The 17599-nt window shown below is 38.4% G+C and overlaps 1 protein-coding gene across 11 annotated transcripts in view; it reads left to right on the top strand.

Moving 5' to 3' along the window:
• The window catches only part of MLLT10 (MLLT10 histone lysine methyltransferase DOT1L cofactor), a 253347-nt gene that overhangs the window by 129061 nt on the left and 106687 nt on the right, over positions 1-17599 (top strand). For all 11 annotated transcript variants that reach the window (XM_057543542.1, XM_057543540.1, XM_057543541.1 and 8 more), the window contains one exon: positions 15552-15647. In XM_057543542.1, the coding sequence (XP_057399525.1) occupies positions 15552-15647 (96 nt within the window). The remainder of the gene's footprint in view (positions 1-15551; positions 15648-17599) is intronic.

Here is a 17599-nt window from a genome sequence, read left to right as displayed (position 1 = left end):
TTACGTTTGTATTATCAGCATTTGTGTACTGAATAAATAAATAATTTTACTTAATAAGTAATTGAAATAAGGAGACCAGTTTGTAGAATGATGATGATGACAACCACAATGACAGCCAAGCAGCAGTAACTAACGTTTACTGTATGTTAGACATTGTTCTAGGTACTTTACGTGTATCATCAACTCATAGAATCCCCAGCAACAAACTTGTGCGATAAGTACAATTATTATTATTGTTTACAGATATGAAAACTGTGCCATAGAAGTTTAACAGTGTGCACAAGCTAATAGTGAATAAGATAGAGCCAAATGTGAACCCACATAGTCTGGCTCCTGAGTCCATGCTCTTTAACCACTATATTATGTTGCTTAAGCACGTTAGCCTGAATCAGATTAAAAGTAATGAAGTCTAAACTGAGTTTTAATAGGTATATGAATGGAAGGATATGGGAAGTGATATTCAAGGCACTGAAGCAATAAAATCTATAAGGCCCGGGATCTGATTGGTAGCAGTAGGGCAAGGGGAAGAGTGCATTGTAAGTGATGGGATGGTTATAGGCTGTCTTCACTAGGGGACACGCTACCACCATAAGTACAAGTAGGGCCTTGAGGAAAAAGTAAACATTATAATTACTCATTATAATGAGTAAACATTATAAAAAGGAGGAACTGATAATTCTGATTTTAGTCACATTAGGTGTGGTGGAATGGGAAACATTTTAAAGGCAGTTAGAATTGTGAAACTGGAGTTTGAGATGGGTTAGGCTAGATGTATATTTGATTCAAATAAGTGAAATTATTACTATTTTAAGAGTTGTAAATTATAATTAATATGGTAAAATAAGGAGATTGATTTGATAGTAAAAACGAAGAGTTGTCAGAAAGACTTAAGTGATGAGGCTTTGCTTGGACTGAGGTATTGGCACATTACATGTAACAGAAGGGAAAAACAATTTGTTTGAATCATATTGTACCCATTGCCTCCAAATAAGCTTTGGGTTTTTTTTTTTTAAACATTATTCTTTGTGCTCCAATTATTCTTTTTTTGTCAAATAATGATGCTCTTCAGTTTTCATTTTCCTCTTTTCTTTCTTCCATCTCAGTTCAAGTCCAGCACTTAGTTCTGGCTTTCTCAGGAAGCTAGACTTTGTCTTGTGTGACTCATGCTGTATCTCTTGCTTTGGATATCTTTTACACAATTTTCTTATTTTTTCATTTCACTTTTTTACTACTAGTTGTCATTAGTATATGTCTAACTGCCGGGCTATATTGTGTTTTGTTTTGTTTTTTGTTTTTGGCCGTGCTGTGTGGCATTCGGGATCATAGTTCCCTGACCAGGGATCAAGCCCATTCCCCTTGCAGTGGAAGCACGGAGTCCTAACCACTGGACCACCAGGGAATTCCCTACATTGTGTTTCAAAACTGATCCGTATCTTTTGTACTTTACTGTTTTTTCCACAGTGCCTAATATGGTTTCTTGAACACATTGAAACCATGTGAAATGCTTGCTTTTTAAACAAACCCAGAATTTTAAGTATGAGGGTAATGAAATAAAGGTAGTATTATTGACAACTTTTGAGTAATTAAGAACTGATTTAGGAGGATTTATAGTTTTAGTTGCATTGACTATAATGTAGTAGTTACATATACATTTATAGGAATATGAAACTGTAGCACAGGATGTTAATGGAGTAGGAGGGGTCTGCTGAGGTCATGAAAAGGGATAATCTCTGATGAGACGTTGAGAAGGGATGGACTTTTATCCATGGAAGAAGAAAACGATTTAGTATTAAATGTTGTAAAATGGATATACTTGTTAAGCAGGCAGAGAGAAGTTAAAGTGAGCATTAAATCATTTATTATTCATTCCTTTGTGTGTTTACATAGTTTGTTTCCTTAACTTTTTCAGCCACTAGGGTATGCCCACATCCCTTGCTTCATGGCCCATTTCGTCTGTTTAAAGCCAGCAACGTTGCAGCTCTCTGATCAGTCTTCTGTAGTCATATCTTCCATTGACTCTCTTCTTTTGCCTCCTTTTTTCTTTTCTTTTTTTTTTTTTAGGATCATTTCAGTAGCCAAGTTTTTTTGTTTTTTTTTTGTTTTTTTTTTTAACACCTGATCCTTGGGGTCATTTGCATTCTTAATTAATTAATTAATTAATTTTGGCTGTGTTGGGTCTTCGTTTCTGTGCGAGGGCTTTCTCTAGTTGCGGCAAGTGGGGGCCACTCTTCATCGCGGTGCGCGGGCCTCTCACTATCGCGGCCTCTCTTGTTGCGGAGCACAGGCTGCAGATGCGCAGGCTCAGCAGTTGTGGCTCACGGGCCCAGTTGCTCTGCGGCATGTGGGATCTTCCCAGACCAGGGCTCGAACCCGCATCCCCTGCATCGGCAGGCAGATTCTCAACCACTGCGCCACCAGGGAAGCCCTCCTTTTTTCACTTTAAGGATCCCTGTGATTGCATTGGGCCTGCTGGATACTCCAGGATAAGTAAATATACTTATATTTGCAAAGTGTCTTTTGCCATGTAAGGTAACATATTTACAGATTCTGAGGGTTAGGGTTTAGACATCTTTCAGTACCATTATTTTACTTTCCACAGAAGTATTGTCTGGTGCTGTGAGAATGGCTTGAATTCTGCCTCCTAGTGTAGTGATGGCCTGTAATTTTGGATCAGTTTAGCAAGTACTGAGGCTGAATAGCTGCTGCAGCCCAGTGCATACCACATACCATTTGGTTTCAGTTTAGTTGAACCAGTCAGTGAACCAAGCTCATTGTTGAAGGGAAGCTCTATGAATTGAGGTCCACATTAAGCCAACAGCTTTGCATCAGGTGACAGAACAGAGGTAGCTGTCACATTTTAAATACAAAGCTGAGATGCTGATGGGACCAGGGCAGTTGTGTTCTTGAATATACCATTTCCATTTGACAAGTGAGGAATTTTGGGCCCTTGCCACATTGTTAGTCATTAAGTCTGACTTAATATTAGACATCATAGGCTGGAGAGTCACATTGTTCCGTGGGTCTAGTTTTGACAAGGGCCCACTGGCAAGCTAATAGCTACTTTTCAAAAAGGGGTGCCCCTGATAGCTGTGTCAGGGAGGCAGCAAATCTAGAACCCCAATGGGAGCCTCTGGGTAGAGGCTTTTTGCCAGAGTCTCAAATGACCAAAATCATTAGTCACAAAACTTGTAGCTCAAGTGCATAATGAGGATTGTGGGGCGCTGAAGGTAGAGAGTATTAGCTTCCTTCTTCCCACTGTGAATCTTTCCACTGATGCTGGTGCCTTTTTCTTCCATAGGTCCCGGTAAGATAGTAATCTGGGTAACCCTGTGTGACAGGACCATAAAAATTTGTGTCTCTGCTGTCTCCAAATTCTCCAGCATAGTTGGATGGGCGCCTATGGCCATTAGTTGATTTCTCTTTGGGGACTGGGAAACCTTATCCTCATCTCTAATCATTTTTCTTCTTAAAGCAACTGTGATCACCTTAAAGTCTGAGGAGGTTGAGGAAGAGTGAGAGACTGCGGGGGTAGAGATGGCTCCACACTGTTAAATTCACCTTTGGGTTTATTTTCAATTTCCAAGGGCATGACGGCTGCTGGTGGGTTAACCAAACAAATTTCCCGTGTTTTCAGCATTCACAATGCTCTATATTTTGACGTCCTCATGGGTGACACCATTTATTTCAGCCCAGGGGGCCCCATGATTCAGCAGCCAGTTTGCACTCTCTGGTCAACTTGATTTTGGCTCACACAGTAGGAACCCGTTTTGGAGAGCTCTCCTCAGTCTGGGGTATCTGCTACCCAATACAAAGTTAAACTCTCAGGTTTTCACCTAGTTTCAGTAAGGTGCTAGTTTCATAAAGACTGGGAGAGTTTTTCAGGGTGGCAGTGGTGATTGGAAAAATTTATCTAGATTTCTCATTCTCCAGTGGGTCATCTTTATTATACTGTAAATGCTTTATTAATATTGTAAATCCAACCTGGGGCATCAAGAACCTGAATACTACTCTAAGTCTCAACTGTAATTTCTCATGGGTGTTGGTCTGTCTCTGGGAAATCTCCCTGAGATTTCCTGACCAAAGCTGCCTTATAGCAACCAGGATCCATGGCAAAAATATCTGAAGTCTTTTATTGTCATCTCTAATTGAATTTAAAGTTGGCTCGATAGATCGCAGGTGGTATTGAGCTGTGAGGCAACCCAGCTATTGCCATTCTTCCTTAACATACATTAAGGCCCCTCTGCCTGCATTTTTCAAGCGAACCAGGGTTCCTATGATTCACCTTGTTTCTGCCCATAGTGATTGCTTGCCAGTTTCCCTCCTTTCATGCCCAGTATAGGTGAGTGGCTCTGTAACTGTTATCTGAAAAGGGTTAGAACCTTCTGTTCACTAGTTATTATTATGGTAGGATGGAACTGAAGCCAACTGCCAGATTGGTGAGGAAATCATCCTACCTGAAGGTTTTTTGTTTTTTGTTTTTTGTTTTAATTGAAGTATAGTTGATGTACAAAATTATATATGTTGCAGGTGTACATATAGTGATTTACAGTTTTTAAACTTTATACTCTATTTATAGTTATAAAATCTTGGCTGTATTCCCTGTATTGTACAGTATATCCTTGTAACCTGGAGGAGGTTTCAATAGCCACCTCCTCAGTTCTTCCTCATTGTCAGGCAGTAAAATGAAGGACCGTTTACTGCTTGATTGACCATACGATTTGCTCAATATGTTTGTTAGTCGTTCCCACAGACTTCCCTCAAATCCCATTAACTGGCCCTTGAGGCCCTTATTCTTCCTCTTCCAGAAAGCCATGTCTCTAACAGCATCACATTCCTATTACCAAACTGTCAAGAACTTTGAAAGAGGTCTGTGATTTTACTCTACTTATAAGGTAACTAGTTAGGAGACAAGAGAATTCTGGGTCAGAGATGAAGTATAGTTTATTACTTAAAGCAGTAGAAGTAGCCAGAGTATCAGTGTTTTTGCACTGCTCCCCCAAGATCCAGTTTCCGTAGGGCAATGCAAAGAGGACCAGATGACATCTGCTCATGCAGTATTTTGCATTGCAGTAGAGGAACTCTGATCTTAGGGCACCTGAATCTTTTGTAATAGACAGTAAGTGTGGCTGCCCTTTGCTCCTAAGGTACACATTCTGTCTTCTAAGTCTGATCATTATACGAACAACCTTGAAAAGATAGTTCAGAATGATGGGCAAGTCATTGTCTCATTCTCAAGACATACAGAAACAGTAGAGACTCATGTAAGAACTTTCTCCTAACACATGACAATCTTCAGATTATGAGGATTAATACAATGTTTATTTTTCATTCACAGCTAAGTCCAGAATGGGTGTTGCAGACAGCTTTCTTTCTTATAAGGCATGAATCAGGAATTTAAGTTCCTTCCACCTTGTGACTCGGCCTTCTTTTCATTGTTCCTTCGTGGCTGCCGTGTTCACTTGCATTAATCTCTGGAAGAGGAAGGAGCATGGACACTCAATACTTGGGGCTATGAAGGACCAGGCCTAGAGGCAGCACATGTCGTTTTTCATTCAGATTGCATTTGACTTCAACCCAGTTAAATGCCACATTGAACTGCAAAAGGAAACTGGGAAATGTCTAGTTATACTCTGAATAAGAAAAGGAAATGGGTTTGGTGAATAGCTAGCTGTCTCTACCTCATTTTAGCCCATTCTTTTTGTTAAGCCATATGTAATTATTAAAAAAAATTCAAACAAGGCAAAGCATTTTAGAAAATGCAAGTTAATTAAAAAAAAAAAGACCCACTCCAGAATCCACCATCCAGAAATAGCCATTATTACTACTAAGTAAATTTTTATATATAGATAGCTATATAATCCAGATTTTTATATATAGATGGAAAATAGATTTAAAAAAGGATAGAGCAATAAAAAATATTAAAATGATATAATACATTAATTTTTTTAATATTAAAGTTAGATTTACTTGGCTGTATAGAAGAAAAAGAAAGTGAAGCAAAATAGATAACATTGAACTTCATATAAAATTTCCTTACCACAAGAGATATTATTTCCTTAAATTTATACCTTGAAGCTTAATAATAGAGATTACAAAAACAAACAGAAAACATTGAGAGGTAAGATTGTCTTTCCAGTTCAGATGCTTTTAGCTGTAACAGAATATTGCTAAAGCAGTAGGAAATTTATTGTTTTGCATAAGATGTCCAGAGGCTTTTCTAAGATTGGTTAATTTAACAATAGCCAGTTCAATGGTGGCAGGGCATTGTTGTCTTTCTTGTGGTTCTCTTGGCTTTTCTAGGCATAGTTGTCAGGTCATTACAGTTGTTCCAAGGGTCATGGCCTAACACTTGAGCATCTGAAGGCAGGAAGGGAGTACGTTTTTAAGAGAGAGAACATTCCCAGCCATCTCACAGAAAATTTACCCTTCTGTTTTATTATCCTGACCTAAATCTATCCCAGACCTAAGGCAGTCAGTGGGTAGGGAGGGTAGATTTATCTAAATTGACTTAGATATACCATGTTCACCTCTGGGCTGGAGTTTGAGGATGTGAGAGGGTGATTAGCCAAAGAAAACCAGACTTTGTCTACAAGGAGGGGATTTATGTGTAATTACTATTTGGTGGCAGGCTATTTTGTTTTAACTACATGCTTCAAAATCTATATTGAGCTCCTGCCTTGAAAGGCTAACAGCATCCCCATGCTCTTCTCATTTCCTGTGCCCTCCAGTTTGTTTGTTTTTCAAAGATCTTTATGTTATATTTTTCAGGTCTGAGACATTCTCTTCTGTAAACGCAATCCTCAGAGTTGTTTTAGGGATTTGTTCTGTATTTTAAAAAAATATTTATTTATTTATTTGGCTGTGGCGGGTCTTTTCTTTTTCCTGCGTTGGGTCTTAGTTGCGGTGCGCAGGGTCATTAGTTGTGGCATGCGGGCTCAGTATTTGCAGTGTGCGGGCTTAGTTGCCCCACGGCATGTGGGATCTTAGTTCCCCGACCAGGGATTGAACCGGTGTACCCCGCATTGCAAGATGGATTCTTAACCGCTGGACCACCAGGGAAGTCCCGCTCTGGCGGGTCTTAGTTGCGGCACACGGACTTCTTAGTTGTGGCACATGGGATCTTTTTTTTTTTAGTTGTGGCATGTGGGCTCTTAGTTGTGGCATACAGACTCTTAGTTGCGGCATGCAAACTCTTAGTTGCGCATGTGTGTGGGATTTAGTTCCCCAACCAGGGATGGAACCCAGGCCCCTGCATTGGGATCATGGAGTCTTACCCACTGGACCACCAGAGAAGTCCCATTTGTTCTGTATTTAATTTAAATTTGTAGGATGGTCACTACCAGTCCTTTCACCACAGCTTCTCCAGTGAGTTCTTTATATCATGTCTTAAATGGCAGAACTTTATTGTTCAGTACCTTTTTTCAAGAATAAGTTCTGCAGACCTGTATTCTCTGAGTTTGTTCATAATGGAAAGTATTTCCTTCTTGTCCTGATTTTTGAATTGTATCTTGGCTGTATATAACATCATTAGGTCACACTTTCTTTCCTTTTAAGAATTCAAGCAGTGGACCTGGAGAGTATTGCTGTGGGGAGGACCAGGGACAGTCCCACCCCCCTGACCCCCTTGCAGTCTACTGAGTTTAACTACAGTAAGTCTTGCTGTTGAACATTCTGTAACCGAATTTTTCAGAATGCGTTTTTTCCTATTTTTATTTTGTGTGCTTTTATGTTTAAATACATCTTCTGTTCTCCATTCATTGGATTTTCTACTTTAGGGACACAGGTTATACTTATGTTTGATTATCTTGTTTTATGTAGCTGTTAGTTCCTCTCTAACACCCCGCCCCCTTTTTTTTCTTGGCCACACTGTGCGGCTTGTGGGATCTTAGTTCCCTGACCAGGGATCGAATCTGGGCCACAGCAGTGAAGGTGCCCAGTCCTAACCATTGGACTGTCAGAGAATTCCCTCTAACCACTTTCTTTTTTTTTAAATTTTTATTGGAGTATGGTTGCTTTACAATGTTGTATTAGTCTCCACTACACAACAAAATGAATCAGCCATCCACATATAGATATCCCCTCCCTTTTGGACATAACCACTTTAATATCTGCTGATTTTTCATTTGCATTACTAGGATTGTTTCATGCCCCTTTTTAAGCAGTATTTTTATTCTCAAGAATGTATATTTTTTTCCTTGCTGATTCTATTTTATTTACTAATTCTGTTTTAGTTTTTAAATTACTTTGGTTCTATAATCCCTTTTTTTTAACCTTTTTTTGTTTCATTATCTCATTCTTGTGCTTTGTTTGAAGTTTTATTTAGCATGAAACAGTTTTGAGAAACATCTTCAAATTGCATTTTTTAAAAAAAATTATTTATTTATTTATGGTTGCGTTGGGTCTTCATTGCTGCGCGTGGGCTTCCTCTAGTTGTGGCGAGCGGGGGCTACTCTTCGTTGCAGTGCATGGGCTTCTCATTGCGGTGCCTTCTCTTGTTGCGGAGCACGGGCTCTAGGCGCGCGGGCTTCAGTAGTTGCAGCTGTGAGCTCTAGAGCATAGGCTCAGTAGTTGTGGCGCACGGGCTTAGTTGCTCCGCAGCATATGGGATCTTCCCGGACCAGGGCTCGAACCCATGTCCCCTGCATTGGCAGGCGGATTCTTAACCACTGTGCCACCAGGGAATTCTGAGAAATATCTTTATGCTGAGTTATATTTATTTGTAGGGTAAGATTTTTGGTTCTCTTATGCACGTTGTGCTCTTTATATTGTTTCTTTTTTGGCTGTGCTTTCTTTGCCATGCAGCTTTTTTCCCTCTCGCTCATGTTTGTGAGGCTCTGTGTAGATACTTGCTCCACTGTAGTTTAGGTAATTTCTTGAATCTCTTCTCACCATTTTTGAGACTAGGGTTTGAGGGCTAAGTATTTTGCCTTTTTCTGACGCCAGAGGGAATGGCAAGGATGCAGTGTAAAAGCTCAGCTGGGGCAGTATGCAGTTTTTGGTAAAACCTCAGGCTCAACTCTCTTTTCTAATTTTTGATTAAATGTCTTATACTAGGTTTTAATCTCTTAACTTTGTGGGGGTATCTCATACAGTTAAGAATACCCTCTGATTTTATATAATTCACTCCTAGCCTAGATCCTTTACTTCCAAAGAGTCAGTACTCTCCCTTCCTCTAGTTTTTCCTGTTTCTGCCCTGAAGCTTGCACTACTCTTTAGGCAGAGAAAGAACAAATTAAGTAGGCAGGAAAACAAAAAGAAAAGATTGCTTCTCTGCAGATTGAGGGTTTTTTGTGATATTCTCAGAATTTTAGCTAATTTTGGAAGCAGGATTATTAATAGCTGAATTCTATAGTACAGTCCAGGGCATTTTCTCCTCTATTTCTGAAGTCTTCTATTTCACTGCTTGCTTGCCAGTTTTCGTTTAATGCATTATTATCTGCCTCTGCCTCTCCCCCAGTTTTGGTTGCTATTTGGTTTGTTGTTTTCACTGGTTTTTGTTTGTTTGATTTTGAATCGTTAACATTGGAAAAATTTGATGTGATTTCAAATCACCATTTTTTAAGTGTTAGGAGTTATTGAATCTAGACACACTCTCCTTACTAGAAATTTAATTTCTAATATTGGGCTTCCTGATGAACTCTTCTTTGCACTTGGTGATGATGAAATTCTTTTCTACAGATGAGCAAATCTTTGTTGATAACTTAGAATTTTTCTGGGGAAGTAATAACCTCAAGCCCAATATTGCATTCCTTTTAGAATTCACTTTCTAATTTACCCCCAATATTTCTACCAGTTGTTCATCGATTGCATGTGTACTTTTCAAACTCTGAGATATATGATTTCTCTGTGTCTGAAGACATGAACTTATTTCAAGTGTTATCTCTACTGTATTGTACTTTAGTTTTCCTTTAGCAGTTAATTTCTTTACCCGTTCTAGTTTGAACACTGGAAACATTGGATGTCTTTTAGTTGTTTATCTTGCTCTAAACTTAGGTTAAAAATTCCTGTATTGTCCCTAGCTTCTACATGGAAAATAGTTCATTCTGGAGCTAAAGCTACTTTAAAATGGAAACATTTTCTCTCCCTTCTTTTATATCTTTCTTCTTTCCCCATCTCTTTCAAATTTCCTTTTTTGTTGTTTTTTGTTTTTTGGCTGTGTTGGGTCTTCGTTGCTGTGTGCGGGCTTTCTCTAGTTGCGGCGAGCAGGGGCTACTCTTCGTTGCGGTGCGCGGGCTTCTCATTGTGGTGGCTTCTCTTGTTGCGGAACACGGGCTCTAGGTGTGTGGGCTTCAGTAGTTGTGGCGTGTGGGCTCAGTAGTTGCTGCCCGTGGGCTCTAGAGCGCAGACTCAGTAGTTGTGGCGCATGGGCTTAGTTGCTCCGCAGCATGTGGGATCTTCCCAGACCAGGGATTGAACCCGTGTCCCCTGCATTGGCAGGTGGATTCTTGATCACTGCGCCACCAGGGAAGTCCAAATTTCCATTTTATAATTCGTCATCATGGGTAGCTTAACTATATTTTTCTTTAAATTAAAAAAAAAAAATCTTTTTTTTTTTTTTTTTAAAGGTTTCAGTTAACTTTCTTGGGAGGTGTAGGTTAAAGTCTATTTTGTGCTTGTTTAAGCCATTCCTTTGTGATCTGTAAAAATAGATCCTTACAGGGCTGTTTTAAGGATTAAATGAGATAATATATATATTTGTAAATTACAAATTGCTACAATTCTGATTATTTTTATTGTTAATTATACACACTAATATATTTAGGAGTGACGCTGGTTGTCCTTACCTATGGTTTTACATAAAAATATTCAGTATTTGTTTATTTCCTTCTGGTTGGTACTCTCTTTTTGCATAAAATTTTATTCACTTATTTATTAAATTTATTTTTTATGGAAATAGTATAGTTGATGTACAGTATTATATTAGTTTTAGGTGTACTATGTAGTGATTTGATATTTACATACATTATGAAATGATCGCCGTGATAAGTCTAGTAACCATCTGTCCCTGTACAAAGTTCTTAACAATGTTATTGACCATATTCTTTATGGTGTGTATTATAGCCCCTTTGCTCACTTATTTTATAGCTGGAAGTTTTCTCCCCCACCCTGCTCAGTTTGTTCTCTGCATCTGAGTCTGTTTTCATTCGGTTTGTTTTGTTTTTTAGATTCCACATAAAAGTAAGGTCATGTGGTATTTGTCTTTCTTAGTCTGACTTATTTAACTTAGTGTAATACTGTCTAAATCCATTCATGTAAAATGGCAAGATTTTATTTTTTTAATGGCTGAGTAATATGACACACACACACTGTCTTCTTTATCCATTTATCTACTGATGGCCACTTAGGTTGCTTCCATACCTTGGCTATTGCAAATAATGCTGCAATGAACATTGTGCATATGTCTTTTTGAATTAGTGTTTTTGTTTTCTTTGGGTAAATACCCAGAAATGAAATTGCTGGATCATATGGCAATTCTATTTTTAATTTTTTGAGGAATCTTCACATTGTTTTCCATAGTGGCTGCACTAATTTCCAATCCCACCGACAGTTCACAAGGGTTCTCTTTTCTCTGCATCCTTGCCAACACTTATTATTTGTTGTCTTTTTTTTTTAAAATTTATTTATTTTTGTTTATTTATGGCTGTGTTGGGTCTTCGTTTCTGTGCGAGGGCTTTCTCTAGTTGTGGCAAGCGGGGGCCACTCTTCATCGCGGTGCGCGGGCCTCTCACTATCGCGGCCTCTCTTGTTGCGGAGCACAGGCTCCAGATGTGCAGCCTCAGTAATTGTGGCTCACGGGCCCAGTTGCTCCGCGGCATGTGGGATCTTCCCAGACCAAGGCTCGAACCCGTGTCCCCTGCATTGGCAGGCAGATTCTCAACCACTGCGCCACCAGGGAAGCCCCTGTTGTCTTTTTGATGATAGCCATTGTGACAGGTGTGAGGTGGTATCTCATTGTGGTTTTGATTTGCATTTCCCTGATGATTAGTGATGTTGAGCATCTTCTCATGTGTCTGTTGGCCATCTGTATGTCTTCTTTGGAAAAATGTCTATTCAGGTCCTCTGCTTATTTTTTTATTGGGTTGTTGGTTTTTGGATGTTGATTTGTATGAGTTCTTTGTGTATTTTGGATATTAATCCCTTATCAGATATGTTGTTTGCAAGTATCTTGTCCCATTCAGTAGGTGGCCTTTTCATTTTGTTGCTGGTTTCCTTCACTGTGCAAAAGCTTTTCATTCTCAGTTTGATGTAGTCCCTTTTGTTTATTTTTGCTTTTGCTTCCCTTGCCTCAGGAGACATATCTGGAAAGATTCTGCTAAGACCAGTTTCAGAAACCATGCTGCCCATGTTTTCTTCTGGTTTTATGGTTTCAGGTCTTCTTTTTAAGTCATTTTGAGTTTATTTTTGTGTATGGTGTAAGAAAGTAGTCTAGTTTGACTCTTTTGCATGTAGCTGTCCAGTTTTCACAACATCATTTATTGAAGAGGCTGTCTTTTCCTCACTGCATATTCTTGCCTCCTTTGTTATAGATTAACTGACCATGTAAGCATGGGTTTATTTCTGGACTTTCTGTTCCTTCCCATTGATCTGTGTGTCTGTTTTTGTGCTAGTACCATAGTATTTTGATTACCATAGTTTTGCAGTATAGTTTGAAATCAGGGCCTGTGATGCCTCCAGATTTGTTCTTCTTTCTCATATTTCTTTGGCTCCTTGCATAAAATTTTAAAGCAAAATTCATATCATATTAACCATTTTCCCAAATCTTTAAATATTCCTTCAGAACATGCTTTTTAAGTGGCCATTACATGGTTGTATAATAATTTTTTCAACCACATCTGTGTCGTTGGACATTCAGATTGTTTTCAGGTTTTTTCTCATCACAAATAGTAGCATAATAAACTGTATTTAAACCTTTGTTCACTTCCTAAAGGTGAAGTTACTAGATCAGATAATGTATTCATGGTTTCTAACTCTTACCTTTAAAACGGTCCTTTGCATTTTTACATTCTCTCAAGTAATGTATGCAAGTACTCATTTCATTGTAACTTGGGCGACATTGGGTCTTATTATAAACAAAACCCCAACAATTTTGATCACTAGGTAATAGAAAAATATTACCATTAAGTTCTCTAGTAGTTGGGTTGCACATTCTTTGTTATTGTTGCTTAGTGACTCTGTTTCTTTTATAAATTGCCCTTTGTACATTGTTTTATGGCATATATATTTTTTCTTACTGATTTATAAAAAATTTAAACAGCACTGAAATACGGAACATACTAACTCACTTCTCAGTTTGTTTTTAGCTTTTTAATGGTTTTTAAATTGATGTAGAAGTATTTTGAATTTGAATAGCTAAAACTGCCTTTTCCATTTCTGATTTTCTTTTTAATCTTATTGGAGTATAGTTGCTTTACAATGTTGTGTTAATTTCTGCTGTCCAACAAAGTGAATCAAAGTGAACCATATCCCCTCCTTCTTGAGCCTCCCTCCCACCCTCTTTATCCCACCCCTCTAGGTGGTCACAAAGCACTGAGCTGATCTCCCTGTGCTATGCCGCAGCTTCCCACTAGCTATCTATTTTACATTTGGTAGTGTATATATATCAATGCTACTCTCGCACTTCGTCCCAGCTTCCCCTTCCCCCGCTGTGTCCTCAAGTCCGTTCTCTATGTCTGTGTCTTTATTTCTGACCCACCACTAGGTTCATCAGTACCGTGTTTTTAGATTCCATATATGTGAGTTAGCATACGGTATCCATTTCTGATTTTTTAGTGAGTTTTTTACTCTTAGAAAAAGTCTTTCTTTAAAGTTTTAAAAAATATTTTCTTTAACCTCTTAGATTATTTTAATTTTTATTTAACTCTTTAAAGTAATCCATTTGGATTTTGTCTTACTTTGTATAAGATACTTTCCCCTAAATTATTAACCAGTTATTGTAGTACCATTATTAAATAATTTCAGTCTTTCCTTGCTGATTTGGAATCCCGTCTTTGTCATATGCTAAATATTTATATTAATTGAATATTTTCCTGGAATTTTCTTTTGTTCTATTAAAATCAGCCTATCTTTTTAGTGTGAAAGTCATTAGACTGCGTTGATTCATATTTTACCGGCCAGTGTTATGAATATAATCTATTCATAGTCTCTTCCACTGAGCATTTGCAATCCTCATCTCAGGATGTATTTCTTGGCGTATTACAGAGGACCAAAGTTCTGTGTTATTTCATGATGACTTCCATACATTCACATTTTCATAGATTTACACATGCATACTTTACTTATTACTCTCGTGTGCTTTTCAAGATTGTAGAGATTGTTTATCTTGTTCTTATTCAGACTCTTTACATGATGACTGGGATCTAAGGGGGCAAAGGTGAAAGACATAGAAGACTTCTCAAGGCTCTTCTTGGCTCCAGAACTTGTACATGACATCCTATTACAAAGAATTGGAGGCATGAGTCCTTATGATCTTACGATCTGTCACAGTTAAAATATCTTCATAGTAAGAAAATTTCCTAAAAAATCTGAATAAAAACTATTATTGTGTTATTTTACATTTTCTTTTACTAAAGTATTAACATTGCAGTCAAGAGGTATCTAATGTACTTATTAAATCAGGAGTTAAAAGCAAAGAGTGGCAGTACTCTTGGGTATTATAGTAAAACATCTATCCTTAATTTTTATGCTTTTTGTTTTGCTGGTATGTAATCTGTTTTAGGGCAGGGCCAGTGATACTATTCTTTCATGCCTTGAATAGATTAAGTGCTCTGAATGTTTAAATTTATGAACTATGACAAATAAGTTGAATTAACTAAATAGTAGTAAACTTCACACCAAATACTGACTCTTACCTACTGATTCAAACATCTGAGAATGATTTGGTTAAAAGTTTTTGATGTTAAATAAGGTTGGGCTCCTAATATGTAATTAATTTCTTATTAATTGAATTCCTTTGTTATATTTCAATTCATCAGTTTTAGCAGAGATAACTAATTCATCTATTTTCGGAGTAAACCTCAGAAAGAACTTTTTGCCTGAGTTTCTGTGCCCTGTTTTGTAGTTTGTGGGCCATAGAATTTAAAGCATGGTGATGGAGAATCCGACATCATTATGATGTGATAGTGCATGTCAAAGGGCTATGTAAATTTTAAAGTGCTATTTATGAAATGTATGCAACAGTATTTGGTGTTTTTAACAGAAGAAAAAGTTTGTCAGATATAAAAGTAGCAAATAATTGTAGACTTCAGTTGTTTATATATTGTTCTACATTGGTCAAGGATAAGGGAACTGAAGTCACCTTAAAATAAGTTATACTAGTATTACTATATATTTTAATATGTAGTAATATATATAGTAATACCATAAGTATATTACTAGTATTGTTTATATTTAAAATAATATGATCATGGTTAGAAGTGATTTTGTTATTTTTGACAAATATTTGTTAACACTGTAAATTACTTAAACACAATTATATAGAAATCTCATCTTTATTGTATATATGTGGATTATGATTTAAATTTAAATTGGATTTTACTTCTATTCACTTTTAGAAATATAAAGAAAAGGACAAACACAAACAAAAACACAAGAAGCAACCAGAACCATCACCTGCATTGGTTCCTTCCTTGACTGTTACTACAGAAAAAGTAAGTTTTAAGTGTCATATTTTGTTCTACATAATAACTAGTTATGTGCTGACTTTTACTGTTTAACTAGTTATGTGCTGAATTTTGAAAATACTTGAGGAAGTGTCCTGGTTTCTTCTAAGCATTTCCACCTCTCTAACCCTGCATCAAGTGCTTTAGGTTTTCCATTCTTAGTCCTTTATTCTATCTTCTGTTTATTCTGTGCTTATTTCTGAAGAATGTTAAGTGAGGATAACAAGCGGGGGGCATCATTGAGATGTAAACTTTGGGCTGTGCAGTGGGCTTTGTCCACCTGTGATTTTGAATTTTGGCTTCACCACTTACAGACCAAGCTCTTAGGTTAATTAACCTCTTTGTAACTCAATTTCATCATTCGTTAAAGTGGGGGAGATAATTGTTGGAATTGAATGAGGTAATGCGTATAAAGCAGTTAGAACAATGTCTGGTTCATAGTAAATATTACTTAGTAAATGTTAAATATTATTAAGATTATAATCATGTGGTTAACAAGAAAGCAAGTGGGGATGGTGTTGGGCAGCTGGGACAGAGTGAGAAAGGGAGGTGGGAGGGGTGCAGTAGGAGAAGAGGCCAGGATGAGAGGCTAGTCACATAGGGCTGTATAAGCCAGTGGAAGGACGTAGTTTTTAGTCTGAGTGAAAAGATAGCCGTTAGAGCAGCGGTCCCCAACCTTTTTGGCACCAGGGACTGGTATGTATGTATGTATGTATGTATTTATTTATATTTTAATTTTTGGCTGTGTAGGGTCTTCATTTCTGTGGGAGGGCTTTCTCTAGTTGTGGCGAGCGGGGACCACTCTTCATTGCGGTGCACGGGCCTCTCACTGTCTCAGCCTCTCTTGTTGCGGAGCATAGGCTCCAGACGCGCAGGCTCAGTAGTTGTGGCTCACGGGCCTAGTTGCTCCGCGGCATGTGGTGTCTTCCCAGACCAGGGCACGAACCCGTATCCCCTGCATTGGCAGGCAGATTCTCAACCACTGCGCCACCAGGGAAGCCCCAGGGACTGGTTTTGTGGAAGATAATTTTTCCACAGATGGGGGGTGGTGGGGGGTGGTTTCGGCATGATTCAGGTGCATTAAGTTTATTGTGTACTTTATTACTATTATTATTACATTGTAATATATAGTGAAGTAATTATACAACTCACCATAATGCAGAATCAGTGCGAGCCCTGAGCTAGTTTTTACTTGCCACTAACTGATAGGGTTTTGATATGAGTCTGCAAGCGATTGATTTATTATGGTCTCTGCAGTCAAACCTCTCTGCTAATGATGATCTGTATATGCAGCCGCTCCCCAGCGCTAGCATCACCGCCTCATCTCCCCCTCAGATCATCAGGCATTAGATTCTCATAAGGAGCACGCGACCTAGATCCCTCACATGCACAGTTCACAGTAGGGTTCTTCCCCCTTGAGAATCTAATGCCCGCTGCTGATCTGACAGGAGGTGGAGCTCAGACAGTAATGCGAGCAGTGGGGAGTGGCTGTAAATATAGATGAAGCATCGCTTGCTCGCCTGCCACTCACCTCCTGCTGTGCAGCCCGGTTCCTAACAGGCCACGGACTGGTACCGGCCTGGTACCGGCCTGGGGGTTGGGAACCCCTCCATTAAAGAGTTCTGATCTGAGATGTAACATGGTGTTACTTAGGTTTTGTAAGAACCTGTGGCTGCTTTGTTGTAAATGGACTATAGAGAGTCAAGAATGAAAGGAGGGAGGCCATTAGGAGGTTATTGCAATAATCCAGAAAGGGATGGTGGTGACACTGGAGGGTGGTGAAAGGTGATCAGGTTATGAATACATTCAAAAGTAGAACCCATGTAACTTTCTTATAGATAAGAGGTGTAAGAGAAAGAGGATCCAAAGATGGTTCCAAAGATGTTAGCCCACATAACTAGAAGGAATGGAACTGCTGTTGACAAAGATGTGAAAGACTG

This window comes from Balaenoptera acutorostrata, chromosome 3 (assembly GCF_949987535.1).
Source record: "Balaenoptera acutorostrata chromosome 3, mBalAcu1.1, whole genome shotgun sequence".
NCBI lineage: Eukaryota > Metazoa > Chordata > Mammalia > Artiodactyla > Balaenopteridae > Balaenoptera > Balaenoptera acutorostrata.
The sequence above is the reverse complement of the archived record's forward strand: the minus strand, read 5'-3'. Positions and strand labels throughout refer to the sequence as shown.